This window comes from Uloborus diversus, chromosome 8 (assembly GCF_026930045.1).
Source record: "Uloborus diversus isolate 005 chromosome 8, Udiv.v.3.1, whole genome shotgun sequence".
NCBI classification, from domain to species: Eukaryota; Metazoa; Arthropoda; class Arachnida; order Araneae; family Uloboridae; genus Uloborus; species Uloborus diversus.
This window is the reverse complement of record NC_072738.1, coordinates 32,928,412-32,950,344: the sequence shown is the minus strand read 5'-3', so window position 1 is coordinate 32,950,344 and position 21,933 is coordinate 32,928,412. Positions and strand designations below refer to the sequence as shown.

Genomic DNA, 21,933 nt, shown 5'->3' with positions numbered 1-21,933 from the left:
TCTACACTGTAAAAAAATTCCGAAACGTTACTGGGTGTTTCCGTGTTACGTTTCGGGAATTTAGTGGTTTTTATCCACTTCCTGAAAAAATCAAGTATCATTGTCAAAAAGTTTCCTGAATTGCTACAAGTTGCACGAATGCAGACTTTTCACTGGTGTGAAAAATATTTTTAGCTCCCAGTTTAAATATTAACTGAGCGTATTTATAAAGTGAGTCGTCTTCAGTTCAATTGCGGTCCGTCCATGCTAAATATGTTCCCGAAGGGAGCAAATTAGTATGGACTACCTAGCTTTGCAAGAATTGCAGGTGAATAAAATTACCGTTACTTATTTGCAATTCTGTCTTATCTTTGGCCATGTTTGCAGTAGTGCTCTTGGAACTTCCTTGATAAATCGGGAAGATGCCAAGCTATTTTCTATATATTCCGAGGGTTACTGTAATTTTTCAAAGACGCGTCTGGTTATTAACAGGACGGTTTCTGAATTGTTCAGGAAGATTCCAGGATAATACCAGGAAGGTTACTGAATTTTAGCGGAAAACGTTCCTGGACTTTGCAAGATATGTTACTGGCAGAAATTGGGCACATCAGCTGCCCATTATTTCCTAGGAACGTTTCTGAATCGTTTTTACAGTGTAAGAAATAGAACACGAAGAGACTCTCCGACAAAATCTTATTAAATTATGAATGTTTTTATACGGATCAGAGGCCTGTACTCTCAACACCAATAAACAGTTCAGAATTCAGGCCTCAGAAATGAAATGGGTTTTCGACTGACTATCAGAAAAACTAAAACTGCCTTGTGTCATGAAAGCCACTACGTCACACAATAAAAGTATATATCCTACGTGTTGCCATAAAAGTTTTTATTAAAATAGCATAAACAAATTAAGAAGTAATGTAACAATTTTTCGGACTGACCTGCGTATATGCAAGATATTTAGTTAGTTAGATAAGCAGAAAGAGAGAGAGAGAGCGTAAATGCGTTACGAAATTCTGATAGCAATACTATAACTATTTAGTAGAAAGATTTTTTTTCGCTGGAAAAATAAGGAATCTGATATTTACGCGAAGAACGTTGTGAACTTAGCAATGGCGTATCTCAAGGGGGAGGGCGGAGTTTGAATATATATCTCCCCCCCCCCACACACACGAAAACTAAACCCCCTTCGAATTTTTTTCTGGCTACGCTACTGATACTTAGTATTCAGTCAATTTTAGAAAAATTTAAACCAATGTGAACAATAGGTAAACTGTCTTGGATAATAGCATATTAACTTAAAAAGCAGCAATAGATTAACTGTCACAATGATCAAGTATGGAATATTGCAGTCAAACGGAATTAATTCCCTATTTTTAAAACTAAAAATTCTGAAAATATACAGCAAAAAAAAAAAAAAATCAGAAATATAAATGGTTGGAAAATAAGGGAAAACACAGTATTACTAGAATATGTCGGATAAATGAGCACTATGAATCTAGAACACAAAGCAAGTGACAGTAATTCAGAAAACATGTAAGTCACAGAAAAGACCTTAACAGCGTAGACATTTGATTCAGTTAAATATTAACCCAGTAAAATAAATGCCGAAACCAACGAAGATAACTATTTTAAACTATTTTCATTTTTGTTTATTTTATTTTATTTTATTATTATTATTATTATTTTTCAGTTTTAAAACATTTGTTGAATGGTGAGCAAACACGGCGACGATGGAGACCCGCATTTTTGCCTCTTCGACATTGATTGGCTCGGATTGGAAGTGACGTCATTAACTCTTCAAACAAGGAAAAGGGAACTTTTCTTTCTCGAAGCACGTTTGTTCTGAGAATGTTGTGTCACGAAAATGTGTCAAGTTCTTTTGAAGTTAAATTTTAAAAGCCTGGCTTATACGACGAAAGATTTTGTAATGAACAAATGATTTTGAATAACTTCTTTAGTAAGAAAAGTAAATAATTTAAAGAATAAGTACTGAACAGTCGAAAGACAGATTTTAGTGAGATTTTTTTTAGAGATTCAAAAAACGTGCTGCTTGGAGTTTTTTCGCACATAGGTTTTGTTTTGAGAACTAAAAAATAACTTATAAATTAATTTTGATGAACCACAATGCCAATATAAGAAACAAAAGCAGAAGTTTATTTTTCATAGTTTTGAAAAACAAAAAGTTTTAAACCAGAAATTGACCAGAATATTTACATATTCAGTGCAGTTACTTTCTTTTGTAAAAATATAACTCAGAAATAACTCCGATTTCTAATTAATGAACCGATATTCATTAAGTCACTGTTATTTATTTTGTAAAGAAACATTTACGAACAAATCAAGACTATAATATGGTAAGTCTCACAAAATAATGTTGACACGTATTTCGAATTTAGAAAGAACCTCTTAATCAATGGAAAAAGGAGTGTAAATAATTTGGGTGAAGCCGAGTGCACTGTAAAAAAAAAAAAAAAAAAAAAATCAGAAACGTCACTGAGTATTTCCGCGTTACGTTTCGGGATTTCAATGGTTTTTATCCACTTCCTGGAAATATCAAGTATCATTGTCAAAAAGAAAGATTAACTGAGAGTATTTATAATCTGTATCGACTTTAATTCAATTATGGCTCGAATAATCGGTTTATGGAATAAATCTTTGGACTACTTAGCTTTGCAAGAGTTGTAATCATTTTATGCAATTCTGGCTTAGCTTTGGCCATGATTGTAATACTGCTCTTGGAGCTGTTATATTATGTCCACCTAAGATTACTTCGAAGTTCTAGAGACACGCCTGGCTTTAAACGGGAACAGTTTTGAATTTTTCATGATAATTTCAAGAAGGTTCCTGAGTTTTAGCGGGAAACATTCCTGGTTTTTGCAAAATGTGTTACTGGCTGAAATTAGGGACATCAGCCGTCTAATATTTTCCAGGAACGTTTCTGAATCGTTTTTACAGTGTAGGCTTTGTATAAGAAAAATGGAAAGCAAAAAAAGTTGAAATTAATTCGAGCATTGGACAGCATAAAAAAAATGGATGATTGGGAAAATGCAAAAGTAGACAAAGGAGATACACATTTTACATATTTAGAAAGCTAATTGAATTTAAAACCATAAAAGGAAGAAATAGATGGATGATATTGATACATCAATAAATGGAGAGAGAAATTAAAAGAAAGAAAGAAAAGTGCAGCAGCGATAAAATGGAATAGATGGACGAAGAGATAATGCAAAGATTAATATTTTCAATGCCTAATAAAGAAATAAAGATAGGGCGTCCTTTTTTATCTTTATTTCGTTTCTAAGTAAAGAAATGTCTTACGAAGCAATTTGAATCATTAGTAAGAGATTTCTGGATCATACTTTTGTCAAAATGAATTTGAAATCGTTTTTATGATAAGCAAATTTTATGCAATGCTTTTAGCATAATAAAAACTAGTTTATGTTTCGATATAATTGAGTTTAACATTAAAAAATGTGAGTGAGATAATTCCAACCTTAACTAGCAGTGTTAAATTTTTTATACTTTCGGGAACCTTTTGAGCGTAACACAATCGCGAAAAAAAAAAAAAAAAAACAACTTTTAAACAAACAGCCAAAATTTTACATCAAAGCTTTATCCTGATCAAATTAAAAAACTATTACTGCACCTTCATTTTGATCCAATTCAGATATCTTAATAACATCGTATTTAATGAACAGCAAGGTAGCTAATAGATGATTTTAAAATAATATATATATATATATATATTCGCAAATATTTTAAAATTTGTAATAACTTTACTTCATCAATAAAATATTTATCTATATTTTTTAATAGTAATCAGTATTTAAAGATTCGACCTTTTACAAAATTAAAGTCAAAAGTCCTAAAGTTTCGGTCTTTTGATTGGTAAAATATAACTCACTAGCGGGACCTTTGTTTAAGTTCTAAAGAGCCCTAGAGTTCGGCTGAACATGGATTAGAGACCCCTGGCATCAACCCGACCTTTGCCAAAGCCAAACACAGCAATTTTATCGAGAAAAGCATTTATTTTTCACGAATAAAACGTCCTCAAAACGACTCTATTGTACTGCTTAAAATTGTAAACAATTTTAGAAGTTTCACGGAGAAGAATAAAATAAAATGGACGTTACATAGACTGTTAAAACAATTTAGAAACGTTCCTGGAAAATAATGGAGCTAATATCCCTAATTTCTGCCAGTGACGCGTCTGGCAAAAAACAGCAAAGTTTCCAGCTAAAAGTAATCTTTCTAAAATTAACGTCAATTCATTCTTAAGAAATCAGAAACATTCCGAATGAAAAATATTCCCGTTTTTAGAAGAAATTAGGAGTCTTACAAAAAAAAAAAAAACTTACATACGTTTATAGTAACAGCTTCACACCATCCTTATTTAACAGGTTTAGTCGTGCACTGTAAAACCAATTCAGAAACATTTGTGGAAAATATTGGACTGCTAATGTGCCCAATTTCTGCCAGTAATTTATCTTGCAAAAAACAATAACGTTTTCCGCTAAATGTCAGCAACCTTTCTAAAATTAACCTGCAATCTTTCTGAAGAATTCAGAATATTATGGATTAAAATGGTTGCGTTTATTTTTAGTTTTCTCCCTTTTATTAAATTTAGGTAAACAAGAAAATCAATTTGTTTTCACAAATCTAAATGGACGAAGTACAAAATTAAGAACAAAACTAGCCTTTCACTTGATGCGTATTTAATTTATTTGGTACTTCGTTTAGAGTAAACAAATAACGAAACAAAATGAGGTTTTCCTGCATAAACTTTCTCTGGAAACTCATAGCCTCCGTACAAATCAAAATTACATGCATGATTGATTATCCTTGGCACTAAAGTTCTTTCTAAATAAGCTCTTTTACAATTTTAGCTCATTAATCAATTACTAGTATGCCAAACATTTAGTAAAAATAAAAGACAAAACAAACAACGTAAGACAAAAGAAAAAAAAAAAAGAAAACAACGTATACTAATGTGTTGGTTAATCCCTTAATATCAGCGGTCAAGCGTGACAACCGTGAAAGATTTCTACCGATAATGGCAACAAAACAATGATTTCTTCACTCAGAATTATGTAAAGAAAGGTGGCAACGCGCTGCAAAGCTCTAATTAAATGCCAAGAGCAAACGGAAGGTAAGATTTTTTAATTGGATTTTCATTGTTACTTTGGAACGACACGAAATAATTTGACTAGTGGAAATACGAAATATAATGAAGCGAAGGAATGCAGCGAAGTAAGATACGTATTAATAAGCGAAAGGAAATTTCTACGTTTGAGAGAAACGTAGATATATGATATCGTAGAACAAATCTTTTTCTTTTGAAATAGTGCTTCAGAAAACCATACTTAGCCCCGTTCCAAAAAGGAAGAAAAAAGAAGTAAGGGGAAATGGGGTTGCCCGCTTGACCTTTTACCGTTATTAAATAAATTCATTTTTACAAAGCAGAAGAAAGTGTCTTTCGCTTTTGTAGCTTTAAGCATAATGAAGTTCAACTTGCTTATAGCGAGTGCGAAGGATCGTTATATCCGAGTGTGTTTAAAAATGGGTCTGCGATGAGAGGATATTTCACGCGAATCACAAAAATATTTCTCGTTAATATCCGGGATTTTCTCTTTGAAAGCGAGTTGCGTTCCCTATAACTTAGAATAGCATCAAATGAGTATTTATAATTTTCTGGTAAAGTCTGATTTCTCGTAAATTAGGGCTCATTACAAGGAACTTTGAATGCATCTTGAAATTTAATTTATTAAACAAGAAGTTGGTCCAGAACTAAACGAGCTCACTATTCCGTGTGTCAATTTCGTTTTTTTTAGCAGCAGCCGTATCTCTCTGTCTCAAGCATCTGAGGTTCTAAATTAATTTAACTATAGCTTTTTAGCAAATATTATTAAGAAATTAATAAATTATTTGAAGAAAAAGGGTTTATAAAATCAATTTCACTTCACCGTCATATATAGAGTTACGAGAGGGTACAGGATTTGTGATTTTATGCAAGATCTTTGACCCTTAAGTTTTCTACGTCATTTTTTTTTTACATCAAATTTACATGTAGGGTAAAACCTGTAAAGTTGCCCACCCCTGTAAGTTGATCATCTAAGTAGACCGCTTTTGTCAGGTGCAAAATGAGTCCTGCGTCATATGTATTAACCTCTATTAGGTTAAACACTTTAGTTGATCTAAACACCTAAAGCATTGCACCACAAGTGATCAACTTGCACAGGACTCTATGTGTTAAGATATGACGATTTTAAATGCAAAATTTCAATTACCAATCACATTTGAAAAAACATTACATAAGAAATAATTTTTACTGTGAGAAATATCAGTGGATAAATTGCTACTTACGAAAAATGGCGATATATTTTTAAAAATATTATAAATATATGCAAGAATTCGGTTACCAAAGTAGTGGAATGTGGAGAAAAGTGAAATATTAAAAAAAAAAAATAAATAAATAAAAACTTTTTTTTTTCAAAGGAATTAATTGGTAATTTGTTTTGAAAATTACGGTACTACATAAGGACGGAACAATGTAGCATTTCACAATAAAACTTAGATTTTTCTGAAGCTTCTAGAGACATGACTGGCTTTCATTGGGGAGATTTCTGAATTTTTCAGGAAGATTCCAGGAGGAATACTGAATTTAAGTAGAAAACGTTCTTGTTTTTTGAAAGATACCTTACCGGCACGAAATGGGCACATAAGCTGCCCATTATTTTCCAGGAACAGTTCTGAATCATTTTTAAAGTGTAAATTACAAATATATGTGTAAAAATGTCACACCCGTAAAAATGGATGCAGCAAATAACAAAAATTATTTTTGATAAACTGCAAAATATGTGACACAATACAATATTTGTATCACAGTTTGAAAATGACTTTTGTTATTTATTTTTTGACTGGAATCAACTGCATGTTTACGAATTTAGTTAAAAGTCACACCCGTGCAAATGGATTCCGCAAGTAACAAAAATTGTTTTTTGATAAATAACAAAATATGTGACACTACAATATGTGTGTCGAATTTTGAAAGTGACTCATGATAGCTACACTTTATATTTTGACTGCAATCAACTACATGTTTACTAAATTAGTTAAAACATTGTTGAATAGGGGGCGCTGCAAACTATGAAACTCTTTAACCATTTCACTTTGTCCCACATGCCTCTAAAATAAAGTATTTAGGTATGAAAATAATCTTTTTCTTTTACTTACAGTCTAAATTTCTCGTTCCAGCGGGGATTGAGAGTCTGGGGTTTGACAGATGTCGTGCGGATGAACTTGGCTGGCAAGGTGTCCGAGATGCTGTTGCTGCGGATGCGGTCCTTGCGCTTGAGAGAGGCCCCCAGCTTCTTCAGTCCCCCCTGACGACGAGGGCTTCCTTTCATGCTGCCACTGGAACTGAACTCTTCGTCGGAACTGTTCCGTCGTTCCAGGTAGGTATTAGCTGGCTGAATACCAAGCATGCAATACGGATCGCTGAATCCTGCAAGAAATGGCAAGTGCAAGGTTGTGTAAAGAACAGACATACTACAACAAATGTACAAAGAAGATAAGTACATTTGTAAACAGGCTAATCCAGAACTAATTGTTCAAAATCTACACGAAAGTTGAGCTCATAATAATGGGATCTGGACAGAAGGTCCAAAACCAGAAAGGTGCACTGACAGAAGATCCAAGACCAAAAGGTTCACGGACAGTAGGTCTAAAACCAAAAAGTCCACGGACATTGTCCCCGAGGGTCCCTTGTTCCTACCACAGAGGTCCACGGACAGAAGGTCTAAAACCGCGGATAGAAGGTCTATAACCAAAAGGCCTACGAACTGAAAACTCACGCACAAAAGGTCCGATGGACAGAATATTAGAATGACAGAAAGTTCAGCAGATAAAAGATTTACGGATAGAAGTTTCCCATTTTTAAACAGATAGGACGTAGGTCCAGTTTTCTGAGCAGGCCACAATATCAAGGTCGGCAATACGGAGCATATAGTTACAAAAGTAAATGCTGACCTGCTACATGGACAAAAAGTCAGAAATTGATGGATGCGAAGAAAGCTAACAAACTTATTACACACTTTTAGTTAAAAAAAAAGTTTAAAGCTGTTGTTTAAAGTTGTGGCTTGTAGTTTAGTGGTGACCGATGAAAGATTGCCAGAATGGTTCGTCCTTTCTACTCTCGGTGCGTTGTCATTGCGACCTCAAATTCTAATAACTTCTTTTTCCTGAAATTCGCTGAAATTTCCTGAAACGCTGAAATTTCTAGTCCTGTACTCTGTTGCAGTTCTTACTTCTTTTGTAAATGAAATATTCTCCTTTCTGTATTAAAAAAAAAAAAATGTCAAATTTTGTTTTGACTTAAAGTTTACAATATTGGTAATCATAAGTTGAGTTTAATCTTCTATGTGCGAAGATACTTTTATAACAAAATAACTTTTTCTTTAGCCCGAATATTTTCGGGTGCGTCTATTGATTTTACAGTTATCTGGGAGTGATGTTACCGTCGAGTGGATAATTGCAAGCTTATTTCTATGAACATTAGGGTGTCCCGTCCATATATGAGAAAAAAAATAAATTTGAGCTACACTATCACAAGAGGTGTCAAAATTTGCGAAATTTTTCACAGATCACGAAAAAGGTAAAAAAAATGGAATTGCGTGTCATCTTGAGGGCTCTACCGCTCTTTGAAGTTTTGCATATTTCACATTTTTGACAGACTTAAACGATATGATTTAAAAAATACAAAAATAAAGTTTTGAAAGCCTTTTATTTAAGAAACTAATGAAACAAAGCACAAGAAAACAAAATAAACAAACTACAGTTTATAAATAATGACAAAAGTTTAGAATTTAAACTTATTTTTGTGTCCAAAATTTGGCATTTCTGCGCGAGATTGCAACCTGGTTCTAACGAAGTCATCTCTAGAAGTAGCGTTAGTAACACTTTGTGAAGCCTGTGTTATTAGTTTAACACATCTTTCCACAGATTGTGAGTGGCAAGGAAAGTCAACGATTTCCAAGCTATTATCTTTTGCCATAATTTGAAGGTTCTCGTTAGAAATATGTCGAAGAACCGGTGGTGCTGTAACCTGACACTCTTGCCAGACAATTATTTCCGTATAATCTTTAGCAAAGAAGTTAATTTTTGGTGTTTTAAATATTCTGCGTTTAGTGCTACTTTCAGCCTCTCTAGCTTTTTTTATTCTTCGTAATGCTAACTCCCGAATGTGCTCCCTATCATCAAACAACATACTGACCAACAGGTTTTCTGGGTGCGCCAAAAAAAGCATTTCTTTCGATAACAGAATACACAACAGATTTCAAGTTTTCGGGTAAAAATCGAGAGTACACAATCATTTGAAAAAGATGTTTGACTGCTTCCTTAAAAGATGACTTTTGCTTGATTAAGAACCAAACTGGAGCGTACACTTTAACCACGTAGTTAACAAGTAATCGCAAATTTTCTGTTGGATTAAGAGTACTTACATGAAGTCCGAGTATACGATTAGCAGAAGTAAGCCATCTCGAGTGCGCCATTTTTCCAGGTTGGCGATTTGCCAGCTCAGGACTACAGAAACCAGTTGATACAGCTTGACAAATCTCATAAAGATATTTTTGATCCGTGCTTAGTTCATCAACCACATTTTTCGGCAAATTAGGCAAATTATCATCCACCGCGCAAAAAAACAATGTCATTTTATTTTCACAACCAGCTAACTGTTTTCCAATAGGTCCGGAATATTCTTTAGGACCCAAAGTGCAACCATCTAAGGTCAAGAATAAATGACGAAGGGGTAATTCGTTGGCATGAAGCATACACACACACCATTGCAATGGTCTTTCCAAATAATCCTCTAAATATTGAATCACGCCACCCTTCCAACCGGTGTTTATTGCAGTTCCGTCACATCCAACGCAAATCACGTCTTCTAAATTCAAGCATTGACCTTCTAATAGAGCTGTAATCGAAGTTAGAATTGCCTTTGCAGTGCCACGACTTGGCTTTGTGTGTCCAAAATAAACTGATCCGGGTTCTGCTAAAATTGAGATGTGCTCTTCTAAAATTTCTTTGCGATGGTAACGAGCTCCTATTTTCTCATTTATCAGAGTCTTGTCTTTACGTCCATCAAAGTAAATTTTTTTTATAACAATACTTCCAATATCTTTGGAAGCTTCTTTCCGAGCTTTAGCTACAGCTCTGTGGATTTTGTTTTTATCAACAACTAGAGTTAAATCTTCGTTTGAAACCAAACCGACATCAGCTAAAACTGCAGAAGCAACAGCAGCAGCAGATCGCCTCGACAAACTGTATCTATCACAGACCTTAGCAACTGTTGGCAAGATCAGTGTATTCCTATTTGTCGTTGAAGTTGATGGTGTCCCTGTAGAGGCCGTATTCGTCTCTGTTATGGGATACGTTTCTGGAGAAAATTCACGCATCGAATCGTCATCAAAATTTGCTGAGACAGAATCGTTATTTTCAGTAGAAGACTTTTTGCTGCCTTTTCAAGTTTTTTCTGCTGTTGTTTCATTAATCTAGCTGTTTCTTTCTTATCGACACCTCTTATCACCATTTTCCTGTCATTTCTTTGATCCAAAAAGAAACTTCTCTCATTGATGGGAACTTTTTTAGGTTTGAAACACGAACAAGACTCAAATACAGGGCACTTGAAGCCGCAACGTCGAAGAGCTTCTCAGATGACTCTAAAAAGCACTTCAGTTTATTTTCAAAACTATCCCTTCGTTTGTTTCTGGGGTATCGTTTCAAATTGACGTACTTTTCGAAATAGAATTTTAATAATTGAATTACTCGTTCCTTAGTTACGATTGGAATTGAAGCTTTTGTCCAAATACTGTTGATTTTTTCAGAAACAATTGTATATATATCTGAACTGGAAGGGTCCTTTCCATTATGCATACATTTCTGTTCGCTCCTGACAAATAAAATTTTATGACGTCTTTTGCAGTAGGTAGCTGCCGATCATCAAGTTCCTTGTAGGGTCCCAGTGTAGCACAAGTAGTCTCACTACGTCTCGAACTCATTACTTAAAACTAACAGAATCGGCATATAACACTAACAATTGCAACTGCACTTTTATAGCATTAAAATTACTTTGGCTACGAAGAAAACACCCGTGAGTCAAACCAAGAAAGTCCTCGAAACAAGTAAAAGGAATTAGCAAGTTGAAACCAAACAAAGTCGAAGTCGTCAGTAACATATTGTTGCATGCAAATCGAGACGTGGCGCCAAGCTTCGTGGACGATTCTACTGCGGAAATGGGGGTTATTCCCATATAGGCATTTACAGTAGTAATCACCATATGATTTTTTTTTTCTGTTCGTGTTGATATTACGAATCACGATCTTTTTATTTCAACTGTCGAGCTTTTATTTCACAGTAAATTTATAACTTTATTCACAGTACTTCTTTTTCAGTTGCCATAAAAATGACAATTTTTCAAAACTTTGACGATCGGTAGAGCCCTGAAGATATAGTTTTATTCTATTTTTTAAATTATTTTTGTAATTTACGATCGATTTCGCAAATTTTGAGAGGTCTTGCATTAAGAAAAACGAAAAAAAAATTTTTCGGGACACCTTAATGAACATCTACTTGAAATAATTTAAGAATTTCTATCAAAAAGTCTAGTTTTTATTTAACAGCATTGAGTAATGCCATTCAAAGCGAAATCGTAGAGTGTCACAGCATTTCAGTCAAACGCGATTTAATAATATTTGAATTTGAGTTGATCTATCTTCACCAGTTCACTTTATATGTAACGAAAAAAAGTCTTGAAGGATTGAGTAAACTGCCTCTTTCAGCTCCACATCAGTTTAGAATGTTCTCCTTTTACCAAGGTTTTGTTACCCAAGTCCCCCAACTTGGCTATTTACGTTTTTAGCATCAAGTTAAATAATTCTGTAAAAGTACTTTCTGTGCCAGATCACTGCTAATGCAAGGAAAACAGCTTGCAGTAGCAGGAACATTTTAACTCTAACAGAGTCAAACTAATCCCGAGGGACTAAAAAAAAAAAAAATCTTCGCCACTATTTCTTAGAGAACGACAGAAAAAAATCCAACACAAATAGAATTTTTAATCTCAGGATTAATGATTATTTTTGTTGTCTATAAATTTCCAAGTTAAGTAATATTTTACAAAATGATACGGTCTTACGAACTTTTGTAAAATTACAGCTTTTTAATCATCAACGTTTTATATATTTTTTTCTGAACAAAGTATTATAAACATCTGACTTATATGTATCTAAAACGATGCAAAGGACATATAAATTAGTAGTTTGAAATTTATTTAAGAATTGAACATTTTAGTTTTTTTTTTTTTCAAGAATTAAGTTCAGCAAGTTGTCGACTTTTTAGAAAAAATAATTTTGCTTACCATCAAACAGTTGTAGTATAAGGTAAACACACCGGTTGTGGCCAGTGCATCAGAGTTTTTCATTAGTGGCCACTTCAAGGTTTACATTTGAAAAAACAAGATTCCATGTTTCGCAATGGATTTAAAAGTGCAGGAGGTAATACCTCATACACGTTTGATGCACTTTTGAATCCATTAGAAGACCTGGAATCTTATTTTTTCAACTATAAAGCTTGAAGTGACCACTACTGATATGTTTACCTTACTAGTACATCTTTTAAGGGATTCAAAACTGAAGAGAAAAGTTTCTTTGAAGTTTTAAAAATATTTAATTTAGTCATTTAGCAAATATTTGAAGATTTGTAAGAAATGTATCATTACAATAGTTCAAGTTAAGGACTTTTCTACTGCAGTTTTCATTCGTCTGGCGCAAAAAATATTTTCCTAGCGACTAAGATTTTGCATTTTTCGTCGGAATCAAACTAGAACAGTTTAACATAACAGCATAATTTTAACTGTGTGTGTTTTTTTTTAAATTTGTGATAGATAAGATTAAAAATGCTGTTATCACTTTCCTACGGGATAAAAGTTTAACTTAAGGTAAGTCAAAAACTCGGAGACACAGTCAGGCCGAGGACTGCTGATGACCTTTGAAAAAAGTGAGAAAGGTGACAAATTTGAAAACAAAGGTGACTAAAAGGTGACAAAAAAGTAACTAAAAGGTGACCAAAAGCAATTTGTTAAGAACTCAAAAAACAGAAAAGGATTATGCCTTTTTACTGACTTTTACCAAAATAGGCCTATATGCTTTTTGTAAAGATTTCTACAGCTTCTCTTTCAATATATGTTTTAATTTTTTCTATTTTCTTAGTTTCTTCTTCACAATCCTTTCTTTTTTGCTCTTCTTTTTGCTTCTGTTTCAATTCCAAATCCTTTTTCCTTTCACATTCATCCATGTATGTTGTGTAATTTACGTGTGCTTGTTGTGCACATTTAATTATTTCTGGACCAATTGGTAAAGAAAGCAAATGAGGATATTCTTTTACAGCGTCTTTAACTATAAGTATGCTGTTTAAAAATCTTTCAGTCCTTGCTGTCTTATTTTCACCAAAAAGGTGCTTTGAAATAGAAAATAGTCTTTCAATGTCAGCATTACCATGTGATAATGCAAGTGAAGCAGGGTTGGCAAGGTTTTGGACATTATGATAAAAACCATGGTTTTTACCGTCCTGTCCAAAACTATATTTTAAGAAAAATAGTATTGTGTGAGAAAACATCAAAAAAAAAAAAAGAATAAAATGTATCAAAGTAATGTTTTATATTGAACATTTATTCAATGAGAACATTCAACTTACTTATGCAGCTGATTTTAATCTAGTCGCATAGGAGTTGAATTCTTGATAAAAATTTCAATTTTTATGCATAAGTTTATTTATTTTTGATAATAGGAACAAAATTTCCCGATATTTATGCATGTGTGCAAATGAAAGCAGGGTTGGCAAGGTTTTTACCATCCTGTTCAAAACCCTTGTGTCCGAAAATGTCCAAAACTATTTTGTGAGAAAATATCAAAAACAGAACAAAAAAGTGTCAAAATTATTTTATTGACTATTTAATATATTTATTCAATGTGAACATTCAGGTATAAATATATATGTAACTTATTTATGCAGCTAATTTTAATCTAGTTAAGTAGAAATTATTAAATTCTTCATTAAAAATTTCAATTTGTATGCCGGAGTTTTTTTTTTTTTTTTTTGCATAAACTAAATTTTTTGACATTTATGCATGTGTGCAAAAGAGAGTGTTCAAAATATAGTGCAATAATTGACTTAAATGCAATAAATTACAATTTTTTTAGTTACAGAATGTATATTAAAAACGTAAACTAAAAAAAGAATAGCACAAGTTTTATAATATAAGTGTTTAATCATCAATTTCTTGTTCTTTAATTTAAGATTTAAAAATGATTTTTGTTAAAAAATCATGTAAAACTTATTTGCAAAAACCATTTAAAAAATTTAGCTCTTTTCTTGCACCTAAATATTGTACATTTAATAATATTCCTTTGTGTTATGAATGGAACTGAAATTAGTTGTCTTGGTAGTGTTGTGAATTTCCTTTCAAAACTCTACCAACTGTTAAATAAGTTTTTGTGAAATAGTTATTGGCAATTTTTTTTAAGTAAAATGTTTTTTAACAGAACATTTTGAAGAAAAATATTATCAAATACAGATTAATTAAACCTCATTAATATCTTTATTTATGCATCATGAATACTGCAGTGAAAACGAATTGATTAGATTACACCCCTTTAACTTTAACATAGTTTTGGACAGTTAAAGGCAGTTTCAGACACTTTTGAACAGTTTTAGACGGTAAAAACTACCTGTCCTGTCCTAAACCAGTTTTGGACAGTCCAAAACCCAACCCTGAAGTGAAGTTTTTATCACCTTAGAAACATTAGATTATTGGAAGTTGGGTCGTTTTTTGAAATGTGCTGCTGCCAGTAGATATCAATGGTTTTGTTTTCGGATGCTTCATCATCTTTTTCCAGCTGCAAAAGTTTCCATTCATCTTGCAACTTATCGAGTGGAACATTAAAAGGCATGATTTTGGCAACCTTTATCAAATCCTTACAGCTTCTAGATTTACTTCTCTCTTTTGGATCCAAAAATTTAAAACTTTTCAGTAACCCGTTTGATGTGCAACTTTTTTCTATTACATAATTGCATGTAGTCACACAATGCTTTTTAACAGCTCTTAAAAACATAACCTTTTCATTTTCTTTCAGTTTTGACAGTTCATCTGTCACCTCTCCACTAACAACGAGATCTTCAAGAGGTAGTCTGTTACCAACTGCAAACAGTTCATCCGTGTCTACGTTTAAAAAATCAACTCACTTTACGACAGAGGCTGAGGGGGGGGGGGGGCATATTTAAGGCTATTTTTTTTATTAATTTCACTGTTAAAGCTATCATTCAGATACTTTTCAAAGATTTAATTATTTAAAAAAAATCCTAAGACGCATTTCAAGAAAGGTGAGAAAGGTGACAAAAGTTGCAAAAGGTGACTAAAAGTAACCAAATTTTCAAAAGGTGACTAAAGGTGAGAAAAGTGACTGACTCCTTGGCCTGCACAGTGTATTTGTTAATTACACTGTGGGACAAATTTTACTTTTTTTTCTATAATATTGAGAAAAATAGCTGATTTATGTCAAATTGGGCCTGCTAAACATAAATATACAAACTAAATTCTTGTAATACGTACCATTTTAAAGTTATGACAAATTTAATTTCCATAAATGGCTAAAAATTGAATTTAATCGAAACATGTTTATCTACTTACATTTTTAATCTTAATGCAAATATAGTAATAAAATACACTTATACATAAATTATGAGGAGAACTGGCACAGGTTTTATCATTGAGTAGAAAAAAAAAGTCACATGTTATGAAAGAAAATTATGAAAAATTAACTTTTCCTCTTGAATCATAAAGCAACAGTAATCGCCCAGAATTTTTGTATTCCATTTTCGTCGGTAATGCTCTTCTGCACATTTAACATCTTGATGAAAATGTTCACCTTGTTCATCACTCACCGTTGCAAGGTTAGGAGGGAAAAAATCGAAGTGAGGATGCAAGAAATGTATCTATCTCCAATGACATTCTGTACCCCATTGTTTCAAATTTTTGAAACAAGTTTTTGTCTTAAAAATTTGGCATTTTTAGTTTTATTTTTACTGTTCAAAAATCCTCGAGCTACCACCTTTAGAGACAACCAAGACGCTAATTCTTTTTAGGTGAGATTTTCATCAAGGTCATTGTTCTTCATAAGCGTTCTTATTTATCGACGGACAAAAATGCCTTCTTTTAATTTAGCATCACTCAATCTGGGAAAAATGCTTTTCAAATACGAAAAACCTTTGCTTTTTTTATCCATAGGTTTGACAAAAGTTTTCGTCAAGCCAAGTTTCATATGTAAGTGTGGAAGAATAATTTTCTTGCAGAATGTGAGGTAAATTAAAAAAAAAAAATAATAATTGTTGCCACATGAGAAACTTACAGCAATTCTAATTGAAATAAAATATTCTATTAAACAATAACTGTTGCAGATTATATTTTTTACTGTATATACTAATAGACTGTTTTATGCTTCTTATTATTGAAATGTATCTGGAATCAAATTATTTTTATAGCATTATAAGCGAGGGGGCATGAAAATGTTATAGGGTTTATAATTAAGAAACGTGACGTGTTAGACACCCTTATTATTTGGCAATTTTGGTTAGAATTAAATAAGCAATTTAATACACGTGATAGTATTCATGTTAGAAAAATCGTGTCACACAGTGTTATAGAATGATGTAGTACAATAGGATATTGGGGGAGGGTATTGTTTAAAGCATTTACCATTAGGATCTTTAGCTTCGAGTCCTTGAGCTTCGACGACGGTCACATTGAGAACAAGAATTGGAGGCTATATAAATGTAACAGAAAAAAAAATATATTAGCGACAAATAATTAAGAAATACTATTGATGTTTACCCGGAAACCATTACGGTAGTGTAATAATGAAAAAGAAATCAAAACATGTAGCAATCAAGAACATAGTAACAAATGTTTCTGGGAGCACAATTTAATTGCCCTTGTGTCCTCGTTATGAAAGTATTAGGTCTTACATTCAGCCGAAATTTAAAGAAAAGTCGCCAAATTTAGTGAGCTTCGGTGAGAAATGGAAGACATTTGTCATACGCTTTTCAGATGGATGACCTAGCGATTAAAAACGGTGAAATCGCGGGGTACCTTCAATTTCTTGCCAAGTATTTAAATTTGGCGCATTTCTTAAAATGTTGGCATGTTTTAAAACTTGATATATAGATAACGGGGGAACCAGGGCAAATATTTTTTTGTAAAATACTGTCTCAATAAACTCTTTACACTGATACCTATTTTGTTTTGATTCATTTTATACTATTCGTCGGACCTTCGGGTTAGCTTTAAGATTAGCGGCACTTATGTTACCTCTTGAAACTTCAAATTATTTTCGATGAGTATTAACATAGTTGTTGTTGTTGTCGTGTCATTGTAATAATCACATTAAAACGTGGGGAGCCATTTCTTTGAGAGATTGGACTTATTTATTAACGTATAAGACAACACAAGAAATATTTACAGCTTAAAGAGAGGAAATAACTCCCACAGCTACGGTGGGAATAGAACCCATGACCTCCGTAATTCGAAGAGAAGCTTATACCTCAGTGCCAAGGAGGTCCAATTACGACAGTAATATTACATATATGGACAAAATGTAACATTTCATGCATTTATCGTAAGAATGTAGAATAAAATGTCGAAAATACTCGCTTTTTTTTAGGTACACGTAATTTTAGAGAAGTGAAAAATTAGTGCATTTTTACATTATAGTTTAAAGAGCCCAGCATGAAGATTTTACTTGTGTTTATGCATTTTTGTAATCATAAAAAGCATATGAAGTTTTTCAAAATAAATTTTGAAAGCAAGGAGATATGTAATTACATTTTTTTAACCCATATTTTACTATCGTCCTGTATGTAGGACAGATCATATTTATTGCATTTTGGCAAGGGTTATCACATTTTTAGTTTCTAAATTTGGTATTTTTATAAATCCCACGTTTGATAAGTACTGTAGACAAAATTTTAGAATTCAATTACAAATATTTTTATTTTATTTTTATTTTTAAATTTGACATTTTTTTGCAGTTTTATAATGCATAATTTAATAATTAATTAAAATAATCGTGTAGAAAATATGCCAAAATCCTCCTTTAATTTTATCATTACTAAACATATACATTAGTACTGAGTAAAATTTTCAAAGATAAAATATATTTAGATAGGCTTTATGAAGGTTTTAATAGCCGTCCTGTAAATAGGACGATGGTAAAATCCCCTGCTATGCGCGCTCCTTACTAAAGTAGCTGAGCTGTTGGAAAATGGAGTGGAAAATTTGATTGCTCTCTTTCAAAACTCAATACTATGAAGTTTTCTCACAATGAGAGTTGAAAGAGCAGGTTTTTGGGGGTCGTAGGGATTTTTTTGTTGATTAATTTATCATACGCACTTAATACGCTGTGATGCTACCTTCTGGATTGAGTAAAAATATTTGATGATCAAATTATGGACGCTGATCTCAGAAGCAAATAAATTAACGAAAGAGTACATGTGGCATATTGAATAAGAAATTATTAACAACTGAACTAGCTATAGAATATGTAATGTCATAGGAGGATGAACCCATGAGAGTGACCTTGACTTGAAAATATTGCCATCTGATCCAGATACATTCACTAATGATGAAGACATTCATGAAAATAATTCTAGCATTCTGTATAGTTACGCTGATTTTCACGAAAAACTTCTAGACTCCTTGAGCAATAAACATTCCAAAAGGAATGAACACTAATGAAGAAATTAATATATCAAAATGAAAACGGCCAAAGTGTGTACCGGAAATTTGCATATCTTTATGAATCACTTTAAAATTGAAAATCGTCAGAAGATATTGTTGGAGATAATTTCAGGAAAACACTCGTGAAATTTTTCGAGAGTGTGGTTGAAAATATGATGAAAGCAGTAAAGGAAAGTAATAAGTAACCCTGGCATAAGAATAACAACGATTTTTGTTTGCAAACATCAAAATTGAAACTTTTTTGGGCATAATGTTATGTAGCGAATATTATATAATACCCAGTGAAATGGGGAAGATGCTCCCGATAAAGGAACAACTTTTGTTCGTGAAACTATGTCAAGAAAACAGAGTTTTCATATCAAGCTGTTTTTACAATTTGATAATAACTCTACTATTGATTTAGATAGCTACTGTAAAGTTCGCCTGATTTATAATTTTTTGAATGAAGCTTTTGAAAAAATTGGTGTGTTTTCTGAGCATTCAACCATTGTTGAAATAATTGCCCTTTATTTTGAAATATAGAGATGAAAAATTTACATAAATGGGAAGCTCATGAAGTTTAGTAGTAAGCTCTCGATTGTCAACTCTTTTGGTGGTTACCACTTTCCATTTTATACTATATCAAGGAGCACAAAAAGAGATGTCCGATTCCGAAAATTGTTTCGACTGTCTAGACTGACAAAGCTAAAAAGATGAAAAATGAAAAGAATTACACTCAAGTAACACAGTTAGTAAATAATACAGTTGTTGATAATTTGCTGTCCATTATTAAAACTCCATCAGGGCACAAAACATAAATTTTTTGTCTTCTAATATTTTTGTTCATCTCAGAAACAAACAACTATTTGAAACGGAAACACTAAGGAAAATTGGAATGAGAAAATGTGCCTTAGAACCATCCAAAAGCTTGAAAATTATGGGATTTAAACATCCGATAGGAAATTTCACATGAAGCAAAGGATCACAGCTGTTCGTTGAAATGATGGCAAAGAAATATCACTCATCAGCAATTTTGAAGATACAAAATTTTTCAAAGAAAAAAAAACACAGAATAATGAAGAATTGAAACAAAAAGGAAAAATATTTCATTTTGTACTAGTGTAAAAATGGTGTGGACTTATATGAAAATCATATAGAAATATTATGCATCCATATGTAATACAAAATGGTAACGACCAACCATAACTTCGTAATGCCTTTGAAGCAGCACTGGATGCTGCTTGGAAAATATCGAAGCTGTTTGCTTCAGAAGAAACCTTAATATGCATTGAAGCCTGTAGAAAAGTTACTATTGTTTACATGGGTTTGTGTGTACTTCTAAACATTGCTGAAAAGCAATTGTCTGTTCATCAAAACAAGACTCGAACCATACAGAACAGCCTTTTGAAGCTGCAGACTAAAAGCGTTTTAATAAAAACTTTGAACTGAAAACAGCACAATAAGTTGAAGCATTGTACTAATAAAAACAGTGTCAGTTCATGAAAAATATTATTTAGGACTTTGCGTAGAGTGTTTTCTTCCATTTCACACGCAACAGAAAGCTTGAGTGAAAAACCAAGTATATAGTAGTGGATTGTACCATCGTCCTATATAAAGACAGCTTGTAAAATGGAAACGAATACATATTTGGTAATGTTTAAAATTTTATGTGTATTCCTGAGGTCTCCTTAGTCTATAATAGTAATTTTTATGAAAAATATTAAGTTTTTCATAATGTGGTAAAATATGGGTTAAAACATTCTTAACATAAAGGTAATTTTTTTTAGCAAAGCATATTTGAAAGCAAAAATTTTAGTAATCTTACGTCCGTAAAAACACACACATACACACGCGCAAATACAAAGAAGCATAAATTCTAACACTCCAATTAAAATTGAAGTACAAATTTCTAAGAGCAAAAATATTCGATTCATCCTCACTTCACACCAGTGTATGAGATACATTGTGCATACATACGATGTATGAAATATTTTGTTGTTCATTCCATAAGCACAATGAATTCAGTACGTACTTAGATCCCATTTTCACACACAAAAAAGGAAACCTATTTATGACAAATTTTATACCTCAGAAGCATTTTCTACTTTTCACAAATACTATAACTCTACATGAAACACACCGCCAGCACAGTCATTTCATCCGAGGACTGCAGTTTCGTGCTTATTAGCACTCATCAGCCCAGAATAGTAAGTGCCTGAGTTGGAGGTGGAAAACCTCTTAAGGAAGCCAAGAGTGCCAAATAAACTGGTAGCTAATATAGAATTAGCACTGACCAAACCTATTCTGGGCTGATGAGTGCAAATAAGCACGAAACTACAATCCTCGGATGGAATAACTGAGCTGGGGGTGAATTTCATTTATTTCTGCCTTAGCCCTGGCTATAGGGTATATTACTGAAAATACTATATCTGTAGTAGGAGGAAACCCAACCTGGCAGCTGGCAACGTCGTACTACTGTTAGGATTTGCGTGGCCTTCACAATGCTGCCAGTTTAGGTTTGGCCCATCTATAAAGCTATTTTACAGATTTCTGCATTCAAAGCATTTTTAATAGAGTTCATAAACTGTAAAAACAAGTAAAAAACGTTTTGAGACGCGGTATCAGTACGAAAAATCAGAGGAGATGAAAAATAATCCATTTAAGATTTTACCTTTTCGTCTTGCGCAATGCTCAAAAACCTCTTGTGGTCTTCATCAGACATACAGAAGGCTTCCTGTGCATATTCATAAAGATCTTCGGCATATACAGAATAACCTTTGCTGTTGGCCCCCAACTTGTGCTTGATTGTGTACAGGACGGCTATGTATAGTTCTTCCCACTGTTTAAGAAAAAAAAAATCCACACATGAACTTACATTTTAACAATCAACTAAATAACCATTTGGTAAGGTTTTGTATAAATTGAACGTACGACAGCTATCAGTAACACAGATACTTAGATTCTAATAATAAACTAAATATGAATTTGGTAAGGTTTTGTAGAAATTGAACGTAAGACAGCTATCAGTAACACAGATACTTAGATTCTAATAATAAACTAAATATGAATTTGGTAAGGTTTTGTAGAAATTGAACACGTAAGATAGCTATCAGTAACACAGATACTTA

At 32.7% G+C, this 21,933-nt stretch overlaps 1 protein-coding gene across 1 annotated transcript in view; it reads right to left on the bottom strand.

Moving 5' to 3' along the window:
• Positions 1 to 21,933, bottom strand: part of LOC129228007 (BAI1-associated protein 3-like) — a 406,019-nt gene that overhangs the window by 244,089 nt on the left and 139,997 nt on the right. Inside the window, exons 4-6 of the mRNA XM_054862634.1 lie at positions 21,477 to 21,644; positions 16,787 to 16,853; positions 7,216 to 7,486 (exon numbers count right to left, since the gene is read on the bottom strand). Coding sequence (XP_054718609.1) covers positions 7,216 to 7,486; positions 16,787 to 16,853; positions 21,477 to 21,644 — 506 coding nt within the window. The remainder of the gene's footprint in view (positions 1 to 7,215; positions 7,487 to 16,786; positions 16,854 to 21,476; positions 21,645 to 21,933) is intronic.